Source organism: Accipiter gentilis, chromosome 31 (assembly GCF_929443795.1).
Source record: "Accipiter gentilis chromosome 31, bAccGen1.1, whole genome shotgun sequence".
Classification (NCBI taxonomy): domain Eukaryota; kingdom Metazoa; phylum Chordata; class Aves; order Accipitriformes; family Accipitridae; genus Astur; species Astur gentilis.
The window spans coordinates 9,309,604-9,332,057 of record NC_064910.1 but is presented as its reverse complement, the minus strand read 5'-3'; the positions used below and the strand labels follow the sequence as shown (position 1 = coordinate 9,332,057).

At 42.2% G+C, this 22,454-nt stretch overlaps 1 protein-coding gene across 1 annotated transcript in view; it reads left to right on the top strand.

Moving 5' to 3' along the window:
• LOC126052852 (phospholipid-transporting ATPase VA-like) overlaps positions 1–22,454 on the top strand; it is a 72,220-nt gene that overhangs the window by 33,107 nt on the left and 16,659 nt on the right. Inside the window, exon 2 of the mRNA XM_049834082.1 lies at positions 12,355–12,559. Within this exon, the coding sequence (XP_049690039.1) occupies positions 12,355–12,559 (205 nt within the window). The remainder of the gene's footprint in view (positions 1–12,354; positions 12,560–22,454) is intronic.

Below are 22,454 nucleotides of genomic sequence, written 5' to 3'. Positions count from 1 at the left end.
CTCTGGCTACCAGTACAAGCACTAGTAAGAACACTGCAGCAACCTCCAGCTCTTCTGTGTTTGGCTCAGTAACTGGGATAGAGATGTCCTTCTCATAGCTCTTGTGTTTAAGAAACTGCATGGAGAAATAGCAACAAAGAAGAGATAATAAATACAAAAAAAAGGCTTCAAATAGAAAGATCTTTATGTTCATATTTCAGGTCCTTAGCTGACCCTTCTGTTCCTCCAGATTAGGAAGAAACTTCTGAGAACCCAGTTACCCCCAAATTGCTGACCGCCTTTCTGCTGAGCCATAGACAGTTAGGAAGACATAAATGTGATGGGGTCCAAGCAGTGGCTCACAAGTGAAGTGTTATCTCACCTCACTGGGAATTTGTATCAGGGAGCAGGGCAGCCAGTCATACCAGTGACAGGGCTCTAAAAGCAGCATACAGCATCTGATCAACAAAAGTTTGCCAGATGCTACTGTGATACACATTTTGGCCAACTCTTGAATATTCTGGGGCCTCTTTTTATTTGCAAGTTGGCATTCAAGGTAAGGTCAATGTTTGCATACAAATCCTGCCAAACCTTTCTTCTATCACCATCACAAAAGCACACGGATGTGCCCAATTTGCTTTGCCTGCTAGCCAATAGGCATGCATGACTGCCATGTAAAACTGCCCACTTTTCTGTACCTGCCTGGGGATGTTTGGTGCAGGCATCTAACTGGATAGATGTGGAGACAGACTACAGTTTTATCCAGGATAGCACCTTAAATCTCGTTTTGTACCTCTCAGTGTCAACAGAGGTGTGCCTGAGTGTGCCTGAGTTTGAGGTTTCCCTGTTTATGCAATCTCCGTTGAATACATGTCCCCAGACAGAGAGGAAAGTAATTCCTTAGTAACTCTAGACTTAACTAAAATTCATCAGAATTGACAAATGAGTACAACAAAACGTGCTTCCAATATCCTTGCAAATCAGTTACCCACATATTACACAGTTTCGCACCTTACTTTCAAGGTAGAAAGAACTGTTAACATGTTCTGCAAATATATAGTAGCATCCAGCTTTGTTTTCTTCTGCAAGATTCTTCCAATAATATTACAGCCAAAAGGTTTTGTTTCTACTTTTTTTTTTTTAAATCATTACCAGTTCTTTAAGCAGTTTAGTTTTGTGTGGCACTGGAAGTAGCAAAGTCAGGTGTATGGGCTAAAACTAATTTCTGGAATTGCAGCCAGAAGAAATGTAGAGACAACAGCATTCAAAACGTCATCTCGGTTGTTCCGAGTGCGAGCATTGCACCCTGAGACCCACTGAGATCTCAGCTGGTATTTGGATAGGTAAATGTTTTTCCTGTCCTCAACCTGAACATTAGATTGTCCAGATAAGAACAGATGAGAACATCCAGATGAGATGGATGTCATGGTTGGATGTTACCCAGACAAGAACAAAAATGGTAGGAAAATGTAAATTCTCAGGAAGAACTGGAGAAGATCGAACACTTATACTTCAGTCTGAGACGTTGATTTTGCCTGTAAAATGTGAAAGTGGTAAATTATTAATGTTCTTTTCACTAATTGTCTTGTTAACATAAAATAGCTGAACTACATTAACTTCTAGAGTGTTTTTGTGCAGTGATTAGATAACATGTGAGGTTTAGAGCTTTAAAGGAGATGTGTTTATATGGCACAGTTATGTGGAGAAAAATAGTGTCCCAAACTGAGTATCAGTGAACAGCTCCATCAGGGCTGTGCATATAATTAGCAGTAAATACCTTACCTGATAATTCTTTCAGCGGTTAACATGTTTAGCTAAAAGAACTGGAAGGATTTTTCAAATAAAAACTGTTGGCCTTAGGAAGCACCTTTCTTTAGTTGTTCTTTACAAATGGCTTTTTGTGTACACGTAGTGAATATATTAATGCATTTTTATGGCCTAGGTCTGGTAGTCCTGAGATCAAATGAGGCAGGTGTGTAGAACCAGAAGAATGAGAAGGAAAAAAATTTCCATTGAAGTGTCTGAATCTGTTAAAGAATGGGATTTTCCTAATTAACTCTGCAGGGCCATGCTAAATTTATCTTTTAAGATGTACTGTTTAGATGCAAAGAACTCCCTTGGAATGGTCACCTGATTGCACTGGCTTAAATGCAGTGGGAGAGCACTGAATGGAGGATTTAGTCCACTGGATTTATGCATCTAGCTCACACCTGAATTTTGGGCACTCAGTTTTCCTAAGTGTCCTCATGCCATTAATTATTGGTTTAGAGGACAAGAACTCTGGAAGGCTTCTACATAGAGCTCATGCCTTAGTAAAATTTGGCACCTAATATCTCCCTTCAAGAGTTCCTGCTTGTTCTTTGTTTAGGAAGCATGCACAGATAGGGAGATTTGTGTTCTTAGGTGTCTATTATTTGAGTGGTTTCCCTTCAGGCAGGGGATTGTTTCTCCTTCCATGTTTGCAGAGCACCAAGCTCAGCTGAATCTTTCTGCAGTGGCTTGGAGCAGCACTGTCATGTAAATATTCAATCTTAGTATCTGTGATGGCTCTGAAATTCAGGAGGATGAGAACCCTACCTGGCTGTGGGCCTTCTGCTGAGGTAGCTGTCTTCTTTGCATCTGTTTTTTTATGCTCTAGGTACCAGTAAGCAGTGTTGTCAAGTGCAAGGGTTCTGTTTAGTGATGCTCAGAAGACACCATTGGAAGATGAGCACTTCTTGCATTACTTTGTTCAGAAGAGAAATTCTCACACCTCAAACTATTAAAAGCTTTGTGGCTTTAGTATGGAGGTGACTGACTCTTGAGTTTTAATGTCTGTAGGACTGGATGCAAATTACATCCAGGCTGTTCTTCCACTTCTTCCACCTCCTTGTGTGATACCCATTTAGGAAGCCTCAATACTAACCATCACCTATCCATCCTGCTAAGTATAAGCAACTGATAGTCTTTTCTCCCAGTATATCTGTTTATTGGAAGAGTGATAGGAGTTTATGAGCATTTTTGGCAGGAAACATAGGAGTGTTGAGCATCATACCACTTAAAAAAAAAATTAATACTAGATGTCTCTCTGAAAAGAGTTCTAAAATCAAGTTCTAGAAGACAGCTTTTTCTTTCTTCAGTTTGTGTAAAGTTTCATTACATGTTCTGCTTTTATGTTTCATGTTGTTATCACAACAAGTTTCTTGGCTGAAAAATCATTTATTCCAGGTAGCAAATGTTTCATTATAGTGAACAATAGAGAGGTTTCTTTCAACATGAGGTATAATGGAGATAACACTGCCAAGAGAAGTTAAATTATTACTTCCACATTATAAACCTGAATCACTGAGGTATCCTGGGTACATTTTTTTCACAAGTTTGACTTGTAACAGAAAAATTAACAGTTTTCAGAAAGCATGAATTTAATAAAAGGCACCTTTATGCCTTGTCATTGCTATACACACATATTTGTTTCTAGCAACTGTAACACAATTTGCACTTGGTAATCCTCAAAAAAAGAAAAAAAGAATATTTGAAGTCCACAAAAACAAGAAAACTTTTAAGTCCCCTTAAAATAATGTGACGATTAAGGGGTCTATTTAGAAACTTCAGTCATAGAGAGATTTTGTTCTTTTCAGCATTTCTCAAGAACACACTCTGTTAATCTGTTTTGTCTGATTAATATCAGATTCAGAGCCTCTTCATGATTTATTTTCATAGAAACAGATGTTATCGTTTGTGGTGGAATGGAGACATATTCTGGGCATTATGTAACCTCCTTTGGCATTAACTTATGCTACATGTTTTTCCTTCATTCTGCCACAACATTGTAATTGTACCCAAATGGTTCTCAACGTGTTTCTATAGATATTTAGCATGTTCAGACTTTGTGTAATATATGCCTTGGTCTCAGAGATAGCTCTTGTTTTTAAACTCTGAGATCTGCTATACCTGTAGTTTTCAAATCATAATCGGTACTGGTTATAAAACAGCAGTTTTGTCCACGTATTTCAGTGCTGTCCACCAGCTCTGCTTTTGTAGCCTGTAATGAGTTATGCAAAATCTCTGCTGGCCACTGGAGTGTTAACAGAGTGCTGTGGGCTCAATTAGTGCGAACCCTCTCCATGTCTGCAGGAGTGTTGGGATGAAAGGTGGAGGATTGAAGGCAAGGGCTCCAGCCCAGGCGAGGGAAAGAACAGACACTTTGGGAAAACTGTATGAGCTTGAAGACCTGTTGAGAAACAGCTAGATGCTGGATCTTCCTTAAAGATAGTTTGGCTTGACGTGACACTTCTGTGTTTGCATTACAGTTTTGAGGTTCTCCTTCAGGAGTTGCTGCTCTGCTCAGGCCCTGCCAATTAGCCTCAAGTTTTTTTAGTTAGCTGTGTCCTAACCAGGAGACTTATCATGGCACCTGAAGCCAACTGATTTGAAAATGTTTCAAGTCAGTGGGAGCAGAGATGTACCTGATACGTTCTTTTGTGGTACCCCACTCTATTTCTGCCTCCTGAAATGGAAAGGAAGGACCCGGCTGACATCAAGAACAGCTCCTTGTACATACACAAGTCTGTGACCTGTCTTTTGTGGAGGGTTTTTCCTCTTTAACAGACTTCATTTCTTGCTGTGTTTCTTTTAAAGCCTACTGGTTCAATGACCAACCTCAGCTGGCAGGGAAGGCAAAGGAGTCTGATTTCCTTTGAAGTGAAGACGATTGTTACTTCAAAAGCAGGTCAGCGGATGGGCTTGGACTGGGAAACATTTCATTTGGATGTTTTGAAAGGCTTAAAAACCTCTGGGTTGCAGCTGCAACCTGTGTAGAAAGTGGTACGCCGTGTAAGCCAGACTGAACACCCCAAAAGGGAAAAGAGAACATCCTCTGTCTTCTGCTAAATGTATTTTACAAGCCCTGCTGAGATGAATATAGGAGCTTATGGTGGGACTAAGCTAGGGCAGTGTTACATAATAAGCACAGGTGCCCTAACCAGTCACTGGAATTGGTGGAGCAAATATGCATCAGTCATTCCCACTCATTAACTGTAATTTTTGTCAGTGGGGAAGTATAGAAAGTAAGAAATTATTACCTAGTAGTCCCATCTTCTCAATTTAATGTATATAATTTTTAGCATGCAGGCCTTGCACAAGTGGAACAGATTATAGCTGCATGGCCTTCACATTTCCTTCACATTTCTCTTTCTTATGATATTCTCCCCAGACTTTAAAAAAACAAAAAGAGGAAAGATTCCTCTCAATGTGTGTGTAGTTTTGTTATCATCCTTTAAGTAATTTTGAACAATTCCTTATTATACCAAAACAGTTAAAAGCTCTTCAAAAGAAGGAAACAATTATTTTTGTAATGTTTAAATAGAGATAGTTTGAAATCTTCAGCCTCTTGTAGATATAAACAGATGTCTACATGGCCAGAAAAGCAAAATTACGGGATGATCTTTATCAGCTTATGCTGAAAGGGGACCAGAAGAAGGAAAAGCATGGTTAATAGGAAAAGAAACTGTAATTTCTGAGTTTCTGTGTTTCTAAATTTAAAACTGACATTTAAAGAAAAAAAGATCACCAATATTTTTCGTTTTATTTAGTTTTTGCTGTTAACCAAAGCCAATCTCAAATTTAGCACAAATCTGCAGGCTATTCTGCTTCAAAACAGAGCATGGGCCACATGTATGCAGTAGGTAGACTTCTACAAATTTTTAATAGTCATTAAAGTCATTTTCTCTATGTTTATACACTTGAAAGGATGTTGCAGACTTTCCCTTGTATGTTTGAAAACCCATATGCTGGGATAATTGCACTTCATTGTTGCAAAAGAACATTAACCTTTAGAGGAGTTTGACTAGAGCCACATTTGCTGTTGACTAACAATAGCATTGATGTTGATGCAGCTGCACCAGCTGACTTTTTAGCCATCCATCTTTAGATTTCAGTCAATGTCTACCTGTAAAGATATGCTCAGAGAAGTGAAAGCACTGGCAAGTTCTGCTTCTGATTGTGGCAGAGAGGAGCATGAAGATTTACGTGACTGTGGGTTTAAACCACAGTTGACAGACATATTCCTTGCATGCAAATGTGTTGATAAAGATTAGGTTGTATGCAGGAGGATGGATATTTTTAATATGTGAGCCCAACACAACACGTTACAGTAGCTGGGCATAGCTGTTTGAAATTAATTGTTCATCATGGTGATTTAACTAGAGAGTAACAACAGTATCGGTCTATTCTGTTTGCAGAAAATCAGTAGTTCATGAGAGCATATTGATTTGGAAGACTTTTATCTAACTCTCCAGGTTTGAAAGATAAGAATTAGTATCTCTGACCTCTTCCTGTGGTTCATCATGGTTCACAGCTTTGGTTTCTTGCAGCATCAACCTTAAGTTTATTATCAGTACTAAAATATCTCTTCAGACTTGTGATGAGTGAGGGCAGGTAGAACTAGAGTTGTGGGGTGTTAGCTTCTGGGCTAAATATCCATGTCAGTGTTTCCTGCGATCATGGGACGGGGCTGGATCCATGTATTGTGTTTGCACGGCAAGGTTTTGGTAGTGGGGGGCTACAGGGGTGGCTTCTGTGAGAAGCTGCCAGAAACTTCCCCCATGTCTGACAGAACCAATGCCAGCCAGCTCCAAGACGGACCCACTGCTGGCCAAGGCTGAGCCCATCAGCAATAGTGGTAGTGCCTCTGGGATAACAGATTTAAGAAGGAGAAAAAAACCAAGCAGCAACTGCAGCTGGAGAGGGGAGTGAGAGAACATGTGAAAAGCAGCCCTGCAGCCCCCCAGGTCAGTGCAGAAGGAGGGAGAGGAGATGCTCCAGGCGCCGGAGCAGAGATTCCCCCGCAGCCCGTGGGGAAGACCCTGGTGAGGCAGGCTGTCCCCCTGCAGCCCAGGGAGGTCCATGGTAGAGCAGATCTCCACCTGCAGCCCGTGGAGGAGCCCACACCAGAGCAGGTGGGTGCCCAAAGAAGGCTGTGACCCCATGGGAAGCCCACGCTGGAGCAGGCTCCTGGCAGGACCTGTGGATCTGTGGAGAGAGGAGCCCACGCTGGAGCAGGTTTTCTGGCAGTACTTGTGACCCTGAGGGGGTACCCATGCTGGAGCACTCTGGGCCTGAGGGACTGCAGCCCATGGGAGGGACCCACGCTGGAGCAGTTCGTGAAGAACTGCAGCCTGTGGGAAGGACTCACATTGGAGAATTTCATGGAGGACTGTCTCCTGAGGGAGGGACCCCACAGTGGAGCAGGGGATGAGTGAGGAGTCTTTCCCCTGAGGAGAAAGGAGCGGCAGAGACAACGTGTGATGAACTGACCCCAGCCCCCATTCCCTGTCCCCCTGTGCCACTGCGGGGGAGGAGGATTGGGAGTGAAATTAAGCCTGGGAAGGAGGGAGGGGTGGGGGGAAGGTGTTTTTACAATTTGGGTTTATTTCTCATTACCCTACTCTGATCTGATTGGTAATAAATTAAATTAAATTTTCCCCAAGTCAAGTCTGTTTTGCCCGTGACAGTAATTGATGAGGGATCTCTCCCTGTCCTTATCTCAACCCATGAGCCTTTTGTTATATTTTCTCTCCCCTGTCCAGCTGAGGGGGCGAGTGATAGAGCAGCTTTGGTGGGCACCTGGTGTCGAGCCAGGGTCAACCCACCACAGCGCCCTAACTGAGATGCTGCTTCCCAGTTCTGTGTTCCTGCCAGAATTCTTCGAGCCCTTCAACAAAATATTCCAGGAGGTTGGGTGATATTTACTTAAACTTGCTGAAAGCTTTTGCTGAAGAGTCCCTTGCAAGCAGCACCTGAAGCCCTGTGCTGAGACTGCAGAGGACTGTCATTGACCACACAGTAGTGATGGAATCAGGACAAAGCAAGAATAAATGGCAAGGTCTCAGAGAAATAGAGCAAGGCATCTGTGTTTGAAACATTTATTTCTCAGCTGGGTGATTATGAAAGGAAAGACAGCAAAATTTGCAGATGATTTTAGGACATTAAGGAACAGAGATGGGAAGGCCTTTCAGAAGCACCTACAAAGTAAATGGAGAGACAGTAGTCTGCCAGGAAAAATCATGCTGACTGTTGGATGAGTATCATAGAATCATAAGAATGGTTTGGGTTGGAAGGGACTTTCAAAGATCACCTAGTTCCAGCCCCCCTGCCATGGGCAGGGACACCTTCCACCAGACCAGGTTGCTCCAAGCCCCATCCAACCTGGCCTTGAACACTGCCAGGGATGGGGCATCCACAGCCTCTCTGGGCAACCTGTTCCAGTGCCTCACCACCCTCACAGGGAAGAATTTCTTCCTTATATCTAATCGAAATCCACCCTCTTTCAGTTTAAAGCCGTTACCCCTTTTCCTATCACTACAGGCCCTTGTAAAAAGAAGTCCCTCCCCATCTTTCCTGCAGGCCCCCCCCTTTAGGTTCTGGAAGGCTGCTCTAAGGTCTCCCCGGAGCCTTCTCTTCTCCAGGCTAAACAACCCCAACTCTCTCAGCCTGTCCTCATAGGAGAGGTGCTCCAGCCCCCGATCATCTTCATGGCCCTCCTCTGGACCTATTCGAGCAGGTCCATGTCTTTCTTATGCTGGGACCCCCAGAGCTGGACACAGTACTGCAGGTGGGGACTCATCAGAGTGGAGCACAGGGGGAGAATCCCCTCCCTCGACCTGCTGGTCACGCTTTTTGATGCAGCCCAGGATACGGTTGGCTTTCTGGGCTGTGAGTGCACATTGCCAGCTCATGTCCAGCTTTCCATCCACCATGTGAGTAACAATTACCCACATTGCTACAGTTTGTGGATGTTCTGTAAGAGTGCACAGGCTGTGGTCTAGATTATCTAAATGCCTGCAGGTGCAAGGAGGTGGTCCCTGGGATCTGGTATTCATTCCAGTCCTGTGTGTCGAAATGTTGGTATCCTCCAAGCCTGGCCATTACTGTGAATTGCTCAGCTGAAGCATCTGCTTAAATGTCATGTTTGCTCTGAAGTTGAAAAGTGTACCGAACCATTTGAAAACAATACCAAACATGTAATGATGCACACGTGCCTATCCATGGATATACTGTGTTTAATTCAGATTTTCTATCACAGCAGGCCAATGCAATGTACATCACTAGAGATGTGGAAGGGGCCCCTTCTGAAGAGGGACTGGAAGAATAATGTCTGTGAGGACACATTGAGGCAAAACTGCTCAAATCCCTGAACTTCAAATAAAATTTAAGTCAAGCGTTCTTGTATGCCACACCTTACAAACAGAAAGGAGAGGCATAAATTTTAAAGGCAGCCTTTCTCTTACAAGAAGTCTGGCATTCCTTACTCTATACCATATAACTTCTGCAATTTACTGGCACAATATAACAGCAAGAATAAACATTTAGTAGGTGATATAAAACTTGGATGATGAAGTTGTGTCTCTGCAGAAGTCAGTGGTGAAATTGTAACTGTATCAACAGGGTCACTTGGTGTGTTTTTAGTGGCTAGCAGTATGACAGTTGTCTCCCGGTGAGCTAACCTGCTTGTTCAAGGCTAAGCATGTTAAAGAAATGCTCCTAAAGGACTGATGTATGTATAGTGCATCTAGTTATCTGAACTGCCCCATCTGAAGACAGTATCATGCCATACTCTTCAGAGAATACTTGTAGTGACCACTCACTGGCTGCAATGACACAAGTCTGAGTTCAGAGCTGTGCCAGAAGGCACAGAGCAACCCTGGCTGAAGAGGATTAGAAAGTAATTTTCCATGCAGACTGTAATTTTACATCCACTACTAGCCCTTGTTAGCAGAGAGCTGATCAAGTAGAATACTGGGCCAAATTGTTCCCGTGTGTCTGATGAAGGGGGCTCTGCCCTGGGGCCCCGGTGCATGTGCAGGAGGTCTTGCATTCATAGATCCACTGAATCACAGAATGCTTTGCGCTGGAAGGGACCTACCTAGGCTAATCCCTATGCCCTGGGTAGGGACATCCTTCACTACACAAGGTTGCTCAAAGCCCTGTCCAACCTGGCCTTGAACACTTCCAATGATGGTGCATCCACAACTTCTCTGGGCAACCTGTTCCAGTATCCCAACACCCTTATCATAAAAAATTTATTCCTTATGTCTCATCTAAACTTACCCTCTTTCAGTTTAAAGCCATTACCCCTTGTCCTGTCATTTTAGGCCCTGGTAAATGTCTCTGTCTTATAAGCCCCCTCTAGTATGTTGAAAGGCCACAAGAAAATCTCCTGGCAGCCTTCTCTTCTCCAGGCTGAACAACTTCATTTGTGCCAGCAGAGCCATTTGGCCTTGTGTTGCTCGATACCCACCCTTCCTGCCACAGTGTATATAGTTGTGGCAGTTGCTAAGCATGTGAGCGATGAGGAAATGCTAAAATAGCAATGCTTTTCAAACAATAGAAGTTAAATAAAAAATTGTAGTGCTTATAGCATAGTATGGGACTACTTACTATTTTTAGCCTGATCATACTTCTATACTGCTACTCATTGTACATGCATTTGAACATCACGCAGTTTCACAGTTAAATTAAAAAGGATGAAGAGCAATGGCCACTTGTGAAGGGATTTGGAGATACAGATTGCATGGCTCACAGACCCTTCAAGTCTGTGGTGCAGTGATTTGTACTACATTATGGCACACTGGGTTTCAAAGTAATTCATACTTATTAGCAGGAAAAGTTACATGTTGGTTTTGGCCTGAATGTGAAGGGAATGGGTAATTTCAGCACCTAGGATGTATATTATCTGCCTTTGTTGCATTATCATGTTTTATACCTGGCTTTTATTAATCGTTTTCAGGCTTTATCAAAACAGCAATCACAGACATAATTTTCATTGCTCTCTTTATTAACTGGATGTTCGGAAAGGACAATGAAGAAATTCTGGGAGGTAAAACCTGATCTAATACATCCTTGCTGTGCTACCTGACACATTATTGTTCAGGATTTAGGCTAAATACATGAACAAAAGCCAGTTAAGTTACTAATTCTTGTAACACCAGTGAAGGCATGATAAGGATGAATTAGACATGGCATGACTATCAGTAACTCCAGAGTAACATTGGCAGGTCATGCGTGTTTCCACTTGGTTACAAATCTATTCACATTACTACTGAAAGTGATGTATTTTAAAATAATATACTTTAAAGAACATGAACTAACCACCACCACTCCCCACCCCCCATCAGAATCCCATTCTGCCAGTTAAAATGCTGTCACAGGAGACTGTCTCTGGTGACAGTGACAGTGCTGACAGCCGTCTCGATGCTTACATGGCAAAAGGCCTTCTGACAGCTTAGAAAAGTGTCAGAATAGCGGTTTCCCATTTTCAGGAGGTATTCTACCAAGTAAACATTGTGGCTGTTTTGAAATTAATTTCTTTCAAAAACACAACAGAAGAAAGCAATTTACACAAATGCCGAAAAAGCACAAGTCTGTGGGTGTCATGAAAATAAAACCTTAAATTTTGGCTAGAATTAATTAAGCAATCACCTGTTTCTTTTTTCTGTTGCTTTCAAGAAAAAGTTAAAAAAGAAAAAAAAATCAAACTAGCATGACCTTTAAAACTAGAGAGGTTTAGTGGCTGTATCTAAATGAACAACATACACATCAGTGTTTCATGTGGGTAAGTCTTTGAAGTACACTCCAAAATAAAAGGCTCAGCATTAACTAAGCAGAAATTAGCTATGTAACAGACAGCGCTATGGCTAGAACGGAAATACTGCAGAAATATGTAAAAGAAATGAGTGTCCTTTCCCAGTAGTGGAATTGGGACTGTGTTTTTCCATGACATGTCCTTGTAATTCTAGGTTTAGTGATTGAATAGTGAAAATTCCTTTCAGTTAGGAACTTTTGGCTCCTTCATTCAAATACTACATGCAGCACTATGTAAACTTTGTCCCTGTTGGAAAGAGGGAACAAGGGGAAGTTATTTGCGGGTGCATCAGAGGATGGTACATGATGGAGGATGTTCAGGAGCCGTGCCAAGCAGGTGTCCTGCACCCAAGCCTGTTCTCAGTTCTCCCTTTGCCCTGAAAGTGACTCCTTTTCACCCGGTATGAACAGAGACCCCCTCTCCTTCATGGGGTCCGACAGATGGCTTGGAGCATGGAGGGAGGGAAAGAAGAGTACGTGAAGCTCCTGCTTACCCTGCTTAGCTAGGTCTAACATCAACATGTTGTCCTCTGGGCCTTAAAAGAGTGTGTTGGGGACTCAGACCTGGTTCTGAGTCAGTGGGAAGTGGCCTCCTGGCACTCTGCATTGCCTTCCCCCAAAGTAACTTGAGAGTACCTGAGGACCTTCCAAAGGCATGGTACTCCTGTTACATATCAAACCAGATCTTATCAGAAGCACCCCAGTCTGTGCAATTTTTTTTTTTATATATGTCCTGTAAATGTCTTTTTTTTCCAGAAATGAGAAGAAATATATAAGCAGATACTGGAAAGAAGTTAAAGTTGGAGACTTTGTGCAGCTTCGCTGTAATGAAATTATACCTGCTGACATACTGCTGCTCTCCTCAAGTGATCCTGATGGACTGTGCCATATAGAAACAGCTAACCTGGATGGTGAAACTAACTTAAAACAAAGACAGGTGGTGAGGAGGTTCTTAGAGCTGGTAAGTCACCATTTGTAACTCTCATTTAAGATAAGAATTTGTTTCAGGTAAGTAAAATGTTCACAAATCCACTCCACACCAGCTAAATCTGCTTGTTCTAGTAGTGCTAATGAATTACTGTTATGGTTGTCATTAAAATACTAGCACTTGCCAACAGCTGACCTCATCATAGTATCAGAAGTTTTACCATAATTTTCCCCTGAATTTGAATAGGAATTATTTGGGGCAATTGTGTGCGGTTGGAAAATGTTGGGGTTTTTTAATGGCTTCTATTGTAGCTTGATTTTTGAAAACACATTTTAACTGCCCAGTGAGAAGATATTTAAATATAAACAACTACTTTTCCTGCCTGCAAACCGGATCAGTTTCAATTAGGAATTTTGCCTGAAACTCTGTGTTGCAGAATATTCCTCCAGCACTTGGAGCATTAAAGCTTGTAAGATTTAAAGGGACAGCATACACATTCTGGAGGTGTCTGTGCTGAAAACCTGGTTTTTTAACTGCTCTCTCACTGTGCTTATCTCTCCCCAACAGCACTATTTTGAAACAAAACAAAACCCAGATCAGTTACTGTCAGCAGAATTAGAGGAAATTAACCTGAAGTTTTACTTGCTTTAATAATCCTACTGAAATAGTATTCATTTCTATGCCCTCCTCTCCCACCCCTCTTGCCAGCTAACCCCAGTTTCCTGTATTTGTCAGGAAAAAAAGAAATTATTTCTAGAACTCAGCTACATCTATTTTCCTAGTAGTTCTTCTCATTTGAGAGATTTTGCAAATAATGGGAGCTGCTGCCCTGAACCACTGTCATTAAAGGTAACTACAGAAGCCTATAGTTATACAGAGGTAGATCAGCATTAATGAAGTTGCATTCCAACTGACAGGATAAAAATCAATGATGTGCCTTCCAAATATCTTTATGGTAGATAGAGCCTTTCTCTGAATAGCTTGTAAAAATGTGAGATAAAGACTTGTTTAATCATCAGCGATTTCCACATAGAATTTAGACATGACACGGCAGCTACCGCCACAACAAGAAGCTTAATCAGCTACAGGTCAAATGCTTCAAAAACTCAGACTGTTTCAAAGAAGCTAATTGAATTGCTTCTCAAACGTCCCATCCTGTTCCCACTGAGAAGAAATTTCTCCCACTGGGTAGAGCTTCAGGGAGGTACTCAGATGATGTATCGCAGTTCTCTGCCAGCGTAGACTTCCTACATGAGCTCAGGCACATTATGTAGGACAAAAACTATAGATTGCATATAAGCTACTGAATATAGGGGTGCTTTTGTGTTTGTGGGTATAGTTATAAGCTAAGGGCATGTCCCAGCTCTATATCGAAGGAAGACCCAGGACGGCATCAGTTCCTCTACTCATCCACAGCAGATGGTTGGAGTTCTGTGATCCAAGACCATCTGACACACAGCAGGAGGTGTTGGTAAACACAGTGAAAAGAACTGATATGTCCAAGTACAGATTATTAAGAGCCTTGCTGCTCAGAGAAGTCCCTTATACTGCATCAGGATCCACAGCTTCCTGGCAGCAGAGTCACAATTCAGCACTGGGAGTGTGATTCCTGGAAGCTGATGGGATGAGAGGGGACCTGCTGACACTACAGACTCCCCTGCTCCTGGGAGCTGTGATACCTAGATGTGTGCCTGAGCCATCAGTTGTGGAGTCACTCTTCTGTCTTTAACCAGTGAACACATGCATGCATTAATACAGCAGGAGAACCGGGAGGAAGTACCCCTGCAATCTCATGTTTGACATACTTACTGAGGTTTAAATTGTTGATCCAAACCAGGCAGCTAAAGACTTCAAGTCTGGGTTTTGTACAGTTTGGGAAGACCTATAACTTTTAGACTGTTGTGTGGAAGTGAGTGGCAGTGCCATTTCCTCCTCAAACAGGTTCAAGGTTATCAGAGACTGAACTGGCCCCTGTTAGGGAAGAAGTCTGAGGAAACAGTGCCTACCTAGGGAATTAAAGCTCGGTATATGTGCGAAGCAGCTCAGCACTTCAGGGTACACGTGGCGTGGCTTGCTCAGTATAGCCACCTTTACTGAGCAAATCAGTTATCATGTAGATACTTACAGTCAGCTTTGTAGACACCTAACACACTTTGCATTTCCAGCCCATCCTTCTTCCATATCTTAGTTCTCTTTATTACAAGATGATTATGGAACTTTTCTATCTCAGAAGTTTGCTCCAAAATATGTGGATAAATAATTTTTAAAAGTAAATTTTAGATCACAAGATGCCTAGCTACAATAGCAGTGAGGTCCATAATAAATTGTCAGGAGTTAAACTGGGGTCAGTGACAGAAAGCTCATTCATTCCAATGAAAACAGGACTGGGCCCCAAGAAGTCAAGTATTGAAAGAGAGCTTGTAAGGGAACCACATGTGACTACCTCCCCTCTCTTAAAATAGCTGAGAAAGCAGGAAATATCCAAGCCCAGGTTCCTGTGTCAACTAAGTTGTAGGCAAAGTGCACACCTGCAAGTACCAAGTCCTCAGCAGCTGCAGCATCACAGAGCCTCTCTGTAACAGCATCCCATAAGTTATCCCGCAGAATACTTGCCATCCTCATTAAAGTCCTGGCCAAAACTTGTCGGAGCATGCTGTTAATTCATGCAGCAGCATTAGCTTCCTCACTCCAGACTAGTAGGGATAGATTCTTACTGGTTCTTGAAGGTGTTGCCCTACTGAGAGACATTCAGCAGTGGGATAGAGAGAGCTGCTTGGGAAATGTTGAATGAATAGCAGGCCCACAGCCAAGTAACATGGAATAGCAAGGTGATGCCCGTTTTTTGGACTGAAGTTCAGTTCTTATCTGGGTATGTCTTAGGTTTCCACAACTGGAGAGAGCTTATTGTTAGATCTCATAAAATACTTTGGAAGACCAAACTTTTCTTGCACCAAATGCTGACCATCCTGTTACCAAACCTCAGAGAAGTTCATTCCCAAATCTCTTATAGGACCTGCATCCAAACCTGTGTATGCATTGGACAAGAATGCTTTTACATTTTTATATTACCATTGTACTCAGTAGAACAACTCTCAGTTATGTTTATGGCTGTTTGGTTCTGTGTCATTCTGCAGCCCTGTTGTTCAAGCAGGAAAACAAACAAATAGATTATGTAGTCCTGACCCTCTCTTTCCCACACTGCTAAACTCTTCCCCCACCCCCCTTACAGAATGACATGCCTGGTCATGTGGCTTATCATAGGACAAGAAACACAGATTTTTTTGACTCTTCTTAAAATATCAGCTGTTCATAGCTGTCTTTGAATAATGTCTCTGTAGCAGTATCTCAAACAGTTAAAAGAAGCTGTGTTACAAAGCTTGGCATTTCTGTGTTTCTTACATGAACTGATAACTTCTGAGCACGTGCCTGTGAAGCAGATCAATGAAGGATAGCTATTTCTATACCCATCACTCTGCTGGGCATGGGAAAGGAGTGGGGGTGGGGGTAAGAACAGTTGGTTTAAGCCACTTTTATGCTTTCCTTATTCTGTCCCTGCCCTGTGCCCACCCATGCAATTTACAGTCCCACAGGTCTGCGCTGAGCTGCTTTCCATAGAGAGCCTGGTTGCCAATTTGGAGTCACTGAAGTGGGGTGTGTGCTAGGCAGTCCTCTTGCAACCACAGCACTCTCTCCAAATCCTCTCCACAGGCCAGCAAGCCCAGCACTGTTACATTGAATAGACCAGTCCTCTGGAAGGGCAGCCATTCTGCCAGCATGTTCTGAACGATCTTTCTGTGTCTCTCTTCAGCATTAACAGCATATAAGGTCCATAGTCTCAGAGAGTAAAAGGTCTTATAGTTTCCTTCTTCCAAATCTTTATTCAGAAAAGTACTATTCTGATCTCTTTTTAGCCCAACTCTTGAAGCAGCAGTGAGCAATTATAGAAGCAGTTCTGTATCGTTGTCTCCAGTGCTTTGCAGGCATTATTATAATCTAAACATATGCTCAGAAGATCCAAGATCAGCATTTGTGGGCTTGGATTGGACCTCTCTGCTTGTGAATTCCAAGAAACTCTGTTCCTTTATAGTGCAAGTGACCAGAAATATTGCTTATTTTAGTGCTGCTTTCATTTGTCTGAGCAATTTATAGTAGACTGGGAACATAATGCTTCCTAGCTCTGTGTGTTTGTTAACAAATGTGATCTATCTGACACAAACCTGTGCTTTCTGTACACGATTCTACAACCTATCCTTAGACAAGCTGTGAGAAGTCACAGATATATTCCTCTGTGGCTTGTATGTCTGAACGTACCAGTTTTAATGTATACCTTGTTGTTGTGTGCTCACAACAGTCAGTCAAGAAAAAAAGAAATCACTCGGTGAGTAGGTTAAAAAGGAAAAAAAGGAAACAGGAGATTTTTCAAAGGCCTTGACATTTTTTCCTCTGAGACTTTAAATACTGTGGTCTTGTTATCCAGCTACTACAGCAACAGGATGTGCTAGAAATGTTTAAAATAGTCAGAAATGTACTTCTGCATGCTCTGTCTTTAAAGTCAAAAGGATAGTGGACTGTCTTCACCCTGAAACATGGATCAGATCCATGTGTGCAGCGTGACATGCTGGTGAACGCAGCTGGGAGAAAGCACTGTGCTAAATCCCACTGTGAGTGATCTAACAGTGTTAGCAGTGACCAGTAAGCATCAATTGGAAAAAACAAGTGTTTCTTGGTATTCCACCAGTTTCCTTCTAATTTGTAACCCACCCTCGCTGCTGCCGAGTCACAGCAGCCATTTCTGGTGTGCTGGATCTAATAGGAGACACAGTAGGCAGGAGGAATCAATGTGTTTTCTGTGCTACTCTGCAGGCTGCTGTGCCACCACACCCTCTGCAGTTGCTTATGGAATGTTTTCAGTGTCAGCTGCTCTTCAGAGAGCGGATATGCAGATACAACTTGGGCTGCAAAAGCTCAAAACTCCCTTTCAGGTTTCATAAACTTGATTTAGGATATTTTGATAGTATGAATCTAGACTCATGAAAAACATTTACATTTTCTTGCTGCCTTGTAGTATGAAACAAACAAAATACTCCACTGTTTTTACTCAGTATGCCTTTTAACAAAATCCACAAAGACTCTCTGTGGATTCTGGAGCGGCTTATGGTTTATTAACCACTGGCCATGTCCTGGATGTTTATGTGGAAAGCTTCAGTTCAGCTGAAAGCTAAGCTAAATGTAGCAGCTGCCATCCCCTGTGAAAAGGTGCGTGTATCCCTCTGAGAGCTGGTGGGCGTAGGGGATAGATTTTTTACCCCTATCATTTTCTCCTAAGAGTAGACCTTTGTTCAAAACAAGCTTGTAGTAGCATGATTAAACAGCTTTAGGTAAGTCTTGCAAGTGACTTTGTGGCTCCTTATTTACTTTGTCTAAAAAGCATGTCTGAATTTGGTGTCTGCCTGTTTGGGAGGGTTCATCTGAATGGAGACTAGCATCAAAATAACTCATTAGTCTGATTTCCTCACAAGTCAGTATGTGAACCCTTCTGGAACATGTATGAACTCAGAGCCTTTGCTTACTGCAGGCACATTTGCTCATCTGTCCCAGCCTGGAAGCTGGGCTGAATTGACTGATCCAGCTTGCATTCCAGCCCTACCTGTTCTTGCACAGTGCTGGAAGCATACTGGATACAGCTGGATTTAGAGGAACAGTCCCACAGTTTCCTGTTCCAAGCATTAAGCCATTTATACCATCTCTTTCTTGCCCTCTGAGTCCTAGGCAGAAACTGAACCAGAAGAGAAGACAAGACAGCTTTCTGGAAGGGCTGCACTGTAAGCCTGACTGTTGGTGGCTGCAGGCTGCTCTATGTATGAGGTACTTTGGGAAGGGCATCTCATGCTAAATGCGTGAAAACAGCTCAAGGGGCAGCCATGGTATCTTAATGTAGGTGTTCCTTTTGCATTCACATTTTCTCCCTCAAAAAAGTAAAAAAAAATAAGGGCAATTTTCAAATTTTGGTTTAGCCTAAATTGAGCTAAGATTTCTTGTGCAGCCATCTGCATCGGTTACACTAGCCCAGTTTGAGAGAAGAGCTGAAGTTAAACCACCACAGCTCCCAGGCAGACTAGTTTTCAACTCATCTGCTGATAGGAGCTTCTCATCTCAAAGAGTCTGATGAAGTCTTCTAAAGCAACACATAAATGGGCATAGCTATACTCTCCCTGTTGCTCCTTGTCCCACTAATACTCTCAGGCTATCACACCCTGAAATTAGTGGGAATACTGCACTATTACAATCAAGTAGATGTGAACTAGTCAGCATATTTAGTGTTGTTTAGACTGCACTTTAACAAGGTAGAATCAGGCCACAAGAACACTGAATGTCTCTCTAGCATCTTTTGGGGCTTATCCCTTGTGCCTTTCTTTTTTGCAGTATTTTGAGAAGGTTCACAAGGCTAGGAAAGTGGCTTGAAAATTCCAGATACGCACATGTTAAAACAGCAGATTAGTGCTCCATCCCACACATGTTGCCAAAATTAGATTTCCCTGAGGGAAAAGAGAGTTAAAAAAAACAATCAAACAAGCAAAATAAAACAATGCTTTTCCGTATGCACTACCAGAATATTAAATTAAAAACTATTTTTTTAGTTCTAGAGTTTAACTGAAGATTTTAGGGAAACAAGTCTTGTAAGAAGACTTGTGTTTGTCAGTGCAAAATGCAAGCTTGTCACACCCTGTGAAGACCTTTGTCTGAGGTCATGCCTTGAACATTAAGTAGATTTCTGTGATGAGCGTTGAATTGTTACAAAAAGCTTACACCTATATTGTTGTATCTTTTTTTGGATAGTACCACGTTCAGAGATGACTTGTGTAGAAACCATGGACGTGTCTATTTAAAAAGGAAGCAACTACCATCTCTCTAACAGAGAAACAAACATACAGAAGCTGCGTGCAGAACAGCCAGGTGCAGAGCAGGACCCAAGTCAGTGCTGTGGCAAACTCTTACGCGAGCTAGAAGTCCTAAAGAAAGGCTGAAAACAATTTTTCACTCTATCATTTTTCCATGGCATTTAGTCAGCAGTCTCACACTGGGAGATACGGGGAAATAAAAAACTCAAGAATGAGGGTTCACTTCCTCCTTGGTCAGCTTTAAGCAAGGTTATAAACTCTTTCTAGTTTCCATTGTGCAGGTGTCCAGGCTGCAAGTTTGACTGTCGAGAGAGCTTCATTAGAGGGACAAAGAATTTGAATAACTGTAAGAGAAAATGTTAGTTATCTTAATCTAAGTGTGGGGGCGGGGAGGTGGGAAGAGGCAGAGAAGGGGTCCAGTTCTGAAGAGGGCTGAGTACTTGACTTTTGCCATTGGCTTTGGCCGTTTGGTTTTGTGTTTAAATATAGATTAAAGGGGCTAGATTGATGACTCTAGGTTTGAATGTCTTGGCTGTGAAGGACCTCCCATCCCTAGGGTAATCCTTCCAGCACCAGTGGAAGAGTGGTAAATCCATGTAAGGAAATGTATTATGCCAGTGCTTGTGCTGTGTCTGACCTCTAGACAGGCAGGACATTTCATTCTCTGTATCAATAGTCCAGCATGTTTCCATTGTGCTGTTTCTCTCAAAAAGCATTAGAAAACAAGAGAGCGTTTCAGGTATGTAGAGAAAAAAAAAATGCTATACTGCTTTCCTCTTACAGAGAAGTAAACAGTTACATTTAAAGCAAGTTAAGAAGGGATTTTCCAATTATATTTTTTTCTTTTTTTTTTTTTTTGTCATGACTTTTCTGATCTCCTAGCCTAATTCAGTTTACTGAACAAAAGTTTATTTCTGGAACCGTTTATTCCTTAGCCATACATTGGCCTGTTAGCTGGGAACAGGAAATACCTGGAATATCTGTTCTCAGAAATGAGATTTTGTAATATAATGCTGAGAACTCCTGATTTCAGGGCCAGGATTTCTGAGCTGGAAACACGTCACGCTACACTTGTCTCTGATACCATAACCCCAGTTGGTAGTATCAGTGGTTAGGAAAGGATGGAAGGGCCTTATTTTCCACAGTGGGAAGGTTCACAGTATTAAGCCACGTGTAACCCTGGCTATGATGGTATGGTCTCACTTTCCTTTGGAAGCACTGAGGTAGAGAAGGGGTCTGCTTTTCTGCCAGAAAACGCAGAGCATCAGAATGAGAAACTCCTGTATTTATCTCAGCATCCAGGATGTGAACCCTCATCCCACTTCTCTTTTCTCCACCTGCCCCCCTCCAAGTCTTTTACACATTTTAGTACTGATAAGGAAGGCCATGGAAGCCAGTAGAAATTTGCATTAAAATGTTACTTTTTTATGGGAAGTGGCTGGCCATATGTCTCAAAACTGTTATTTCAATAAACTCATGAAAATTTCCATTCATTGGTTATACACAGGTTCCTACTTTCAAGTTCTGCTATGACTCTGTGATGGTCAGACACTTTACATATGTGTATGTGCTTGTGAGAGAGAAAGCTGTGATTGTCCTGTAGGTACGTGTCTGGAGAAGGTACTGTTATCCACACAGAACTATAGCCCTTATATTTCCATTTGGTTTTGAATTAAAAACATCAGTAGTCCATGGAGATTTATAGACAACAGTGCTAATACACTAATTCAGCTTTCTTAATGACAAATGGGCTGGTTTACATCAAAGCAGGAAACACTTAGCCTTTTGGCTTCTAAGAGAAAGAGAATTTGAAGTTTAAGATACAGCATGGTTAGAAAGCACATATAATTTGTCATAAGCATTTACCAGCCTCTACTTAACTTTTCCAAGCTTGTTTGCTCATTATATTTTTGGCCTGACTTGATTAAATACCAGATTCAAAACCATGCCCCAGATGGCTAAGTATTCTCCTATACCTGTATAGCAATGTGGCCTGCATGGCTGAGATCACAGGGATCTGACTTACAGGCTGCTGCAGTGTAACAGGAGGGGATAAAAATGACTTTGTACTGCTATTAACTACATGGAGGTGGGTCATGTCAGCTGTTAAAAAACAAAAAGCAATGGAGTATCTCCTGGTGCTCCACCAGAAGCTGTTTTAGCTGTCTTTGATTAAAGTAGATAACTGATAATGACAAGGAAGAAAAATTACACAAACTATTTTATTAAATGATGTTCTCCCTGTTGGTCTTATTGCTGACATTTGTTCTCATTGGTTGCACTTCCGCATCTCATATTTATTGAATGCTTATAATAATGAATATTTTCATAAGAATCATGTAATCATAGAATAGAATGGAAGGGAACCTTTAAAGACCATCTAATCCAACACCCCTGCCATAGGCAGGGACACCTTTCATTAGACCAGGGTGTTGAAAGCCCCATCCAGCCTGTCTTTGAACACTTCAGTGATGGAGCATCCACAACTTTTCTGGGCAACCTGTTCAAGTGTCTTAGGTACTGGAAGGCTGCTAGAAGGTCTTCCCGGAGCCTTCTCTTCTCCAGGCTTAACCTCAACTCTCTCAACCTTTCTTCACAGGAGAGGTGTTACAGCCCTTGGATCATTTTCATGACCTTCCTCTGGACCCATTCTAACCAAGTCCATATCTTTCTTATACCAGGGACCCCAGGGCTGGATGCAGTACTTCAGGTGGGATCTCGCAAGAGCAGAGTAGAGGGGGAGAATCACCTTCCTCAATCTACTGGCCATGGTTCTTTTGATACAGCCCAGGATACGGTTGGCTGTCTGGGCTGCAAGCGCACGTTGCGGGCACATATCCAATTTTTCATCCACCGGTATCCCCAAGTCCTACTCCACAGGGCTGCTCCCAATCCGTTCATCCCCCAGTCTGTATTGATACCGGGATTGCCCGGACCCAAGTACAGGACCTTGCACTTGGGGTTGTTGAACTTCATGAAGTTCACATAGGTCATTCTTCAAGACTGTCTCAGGGTCCCCCTGGATGGCA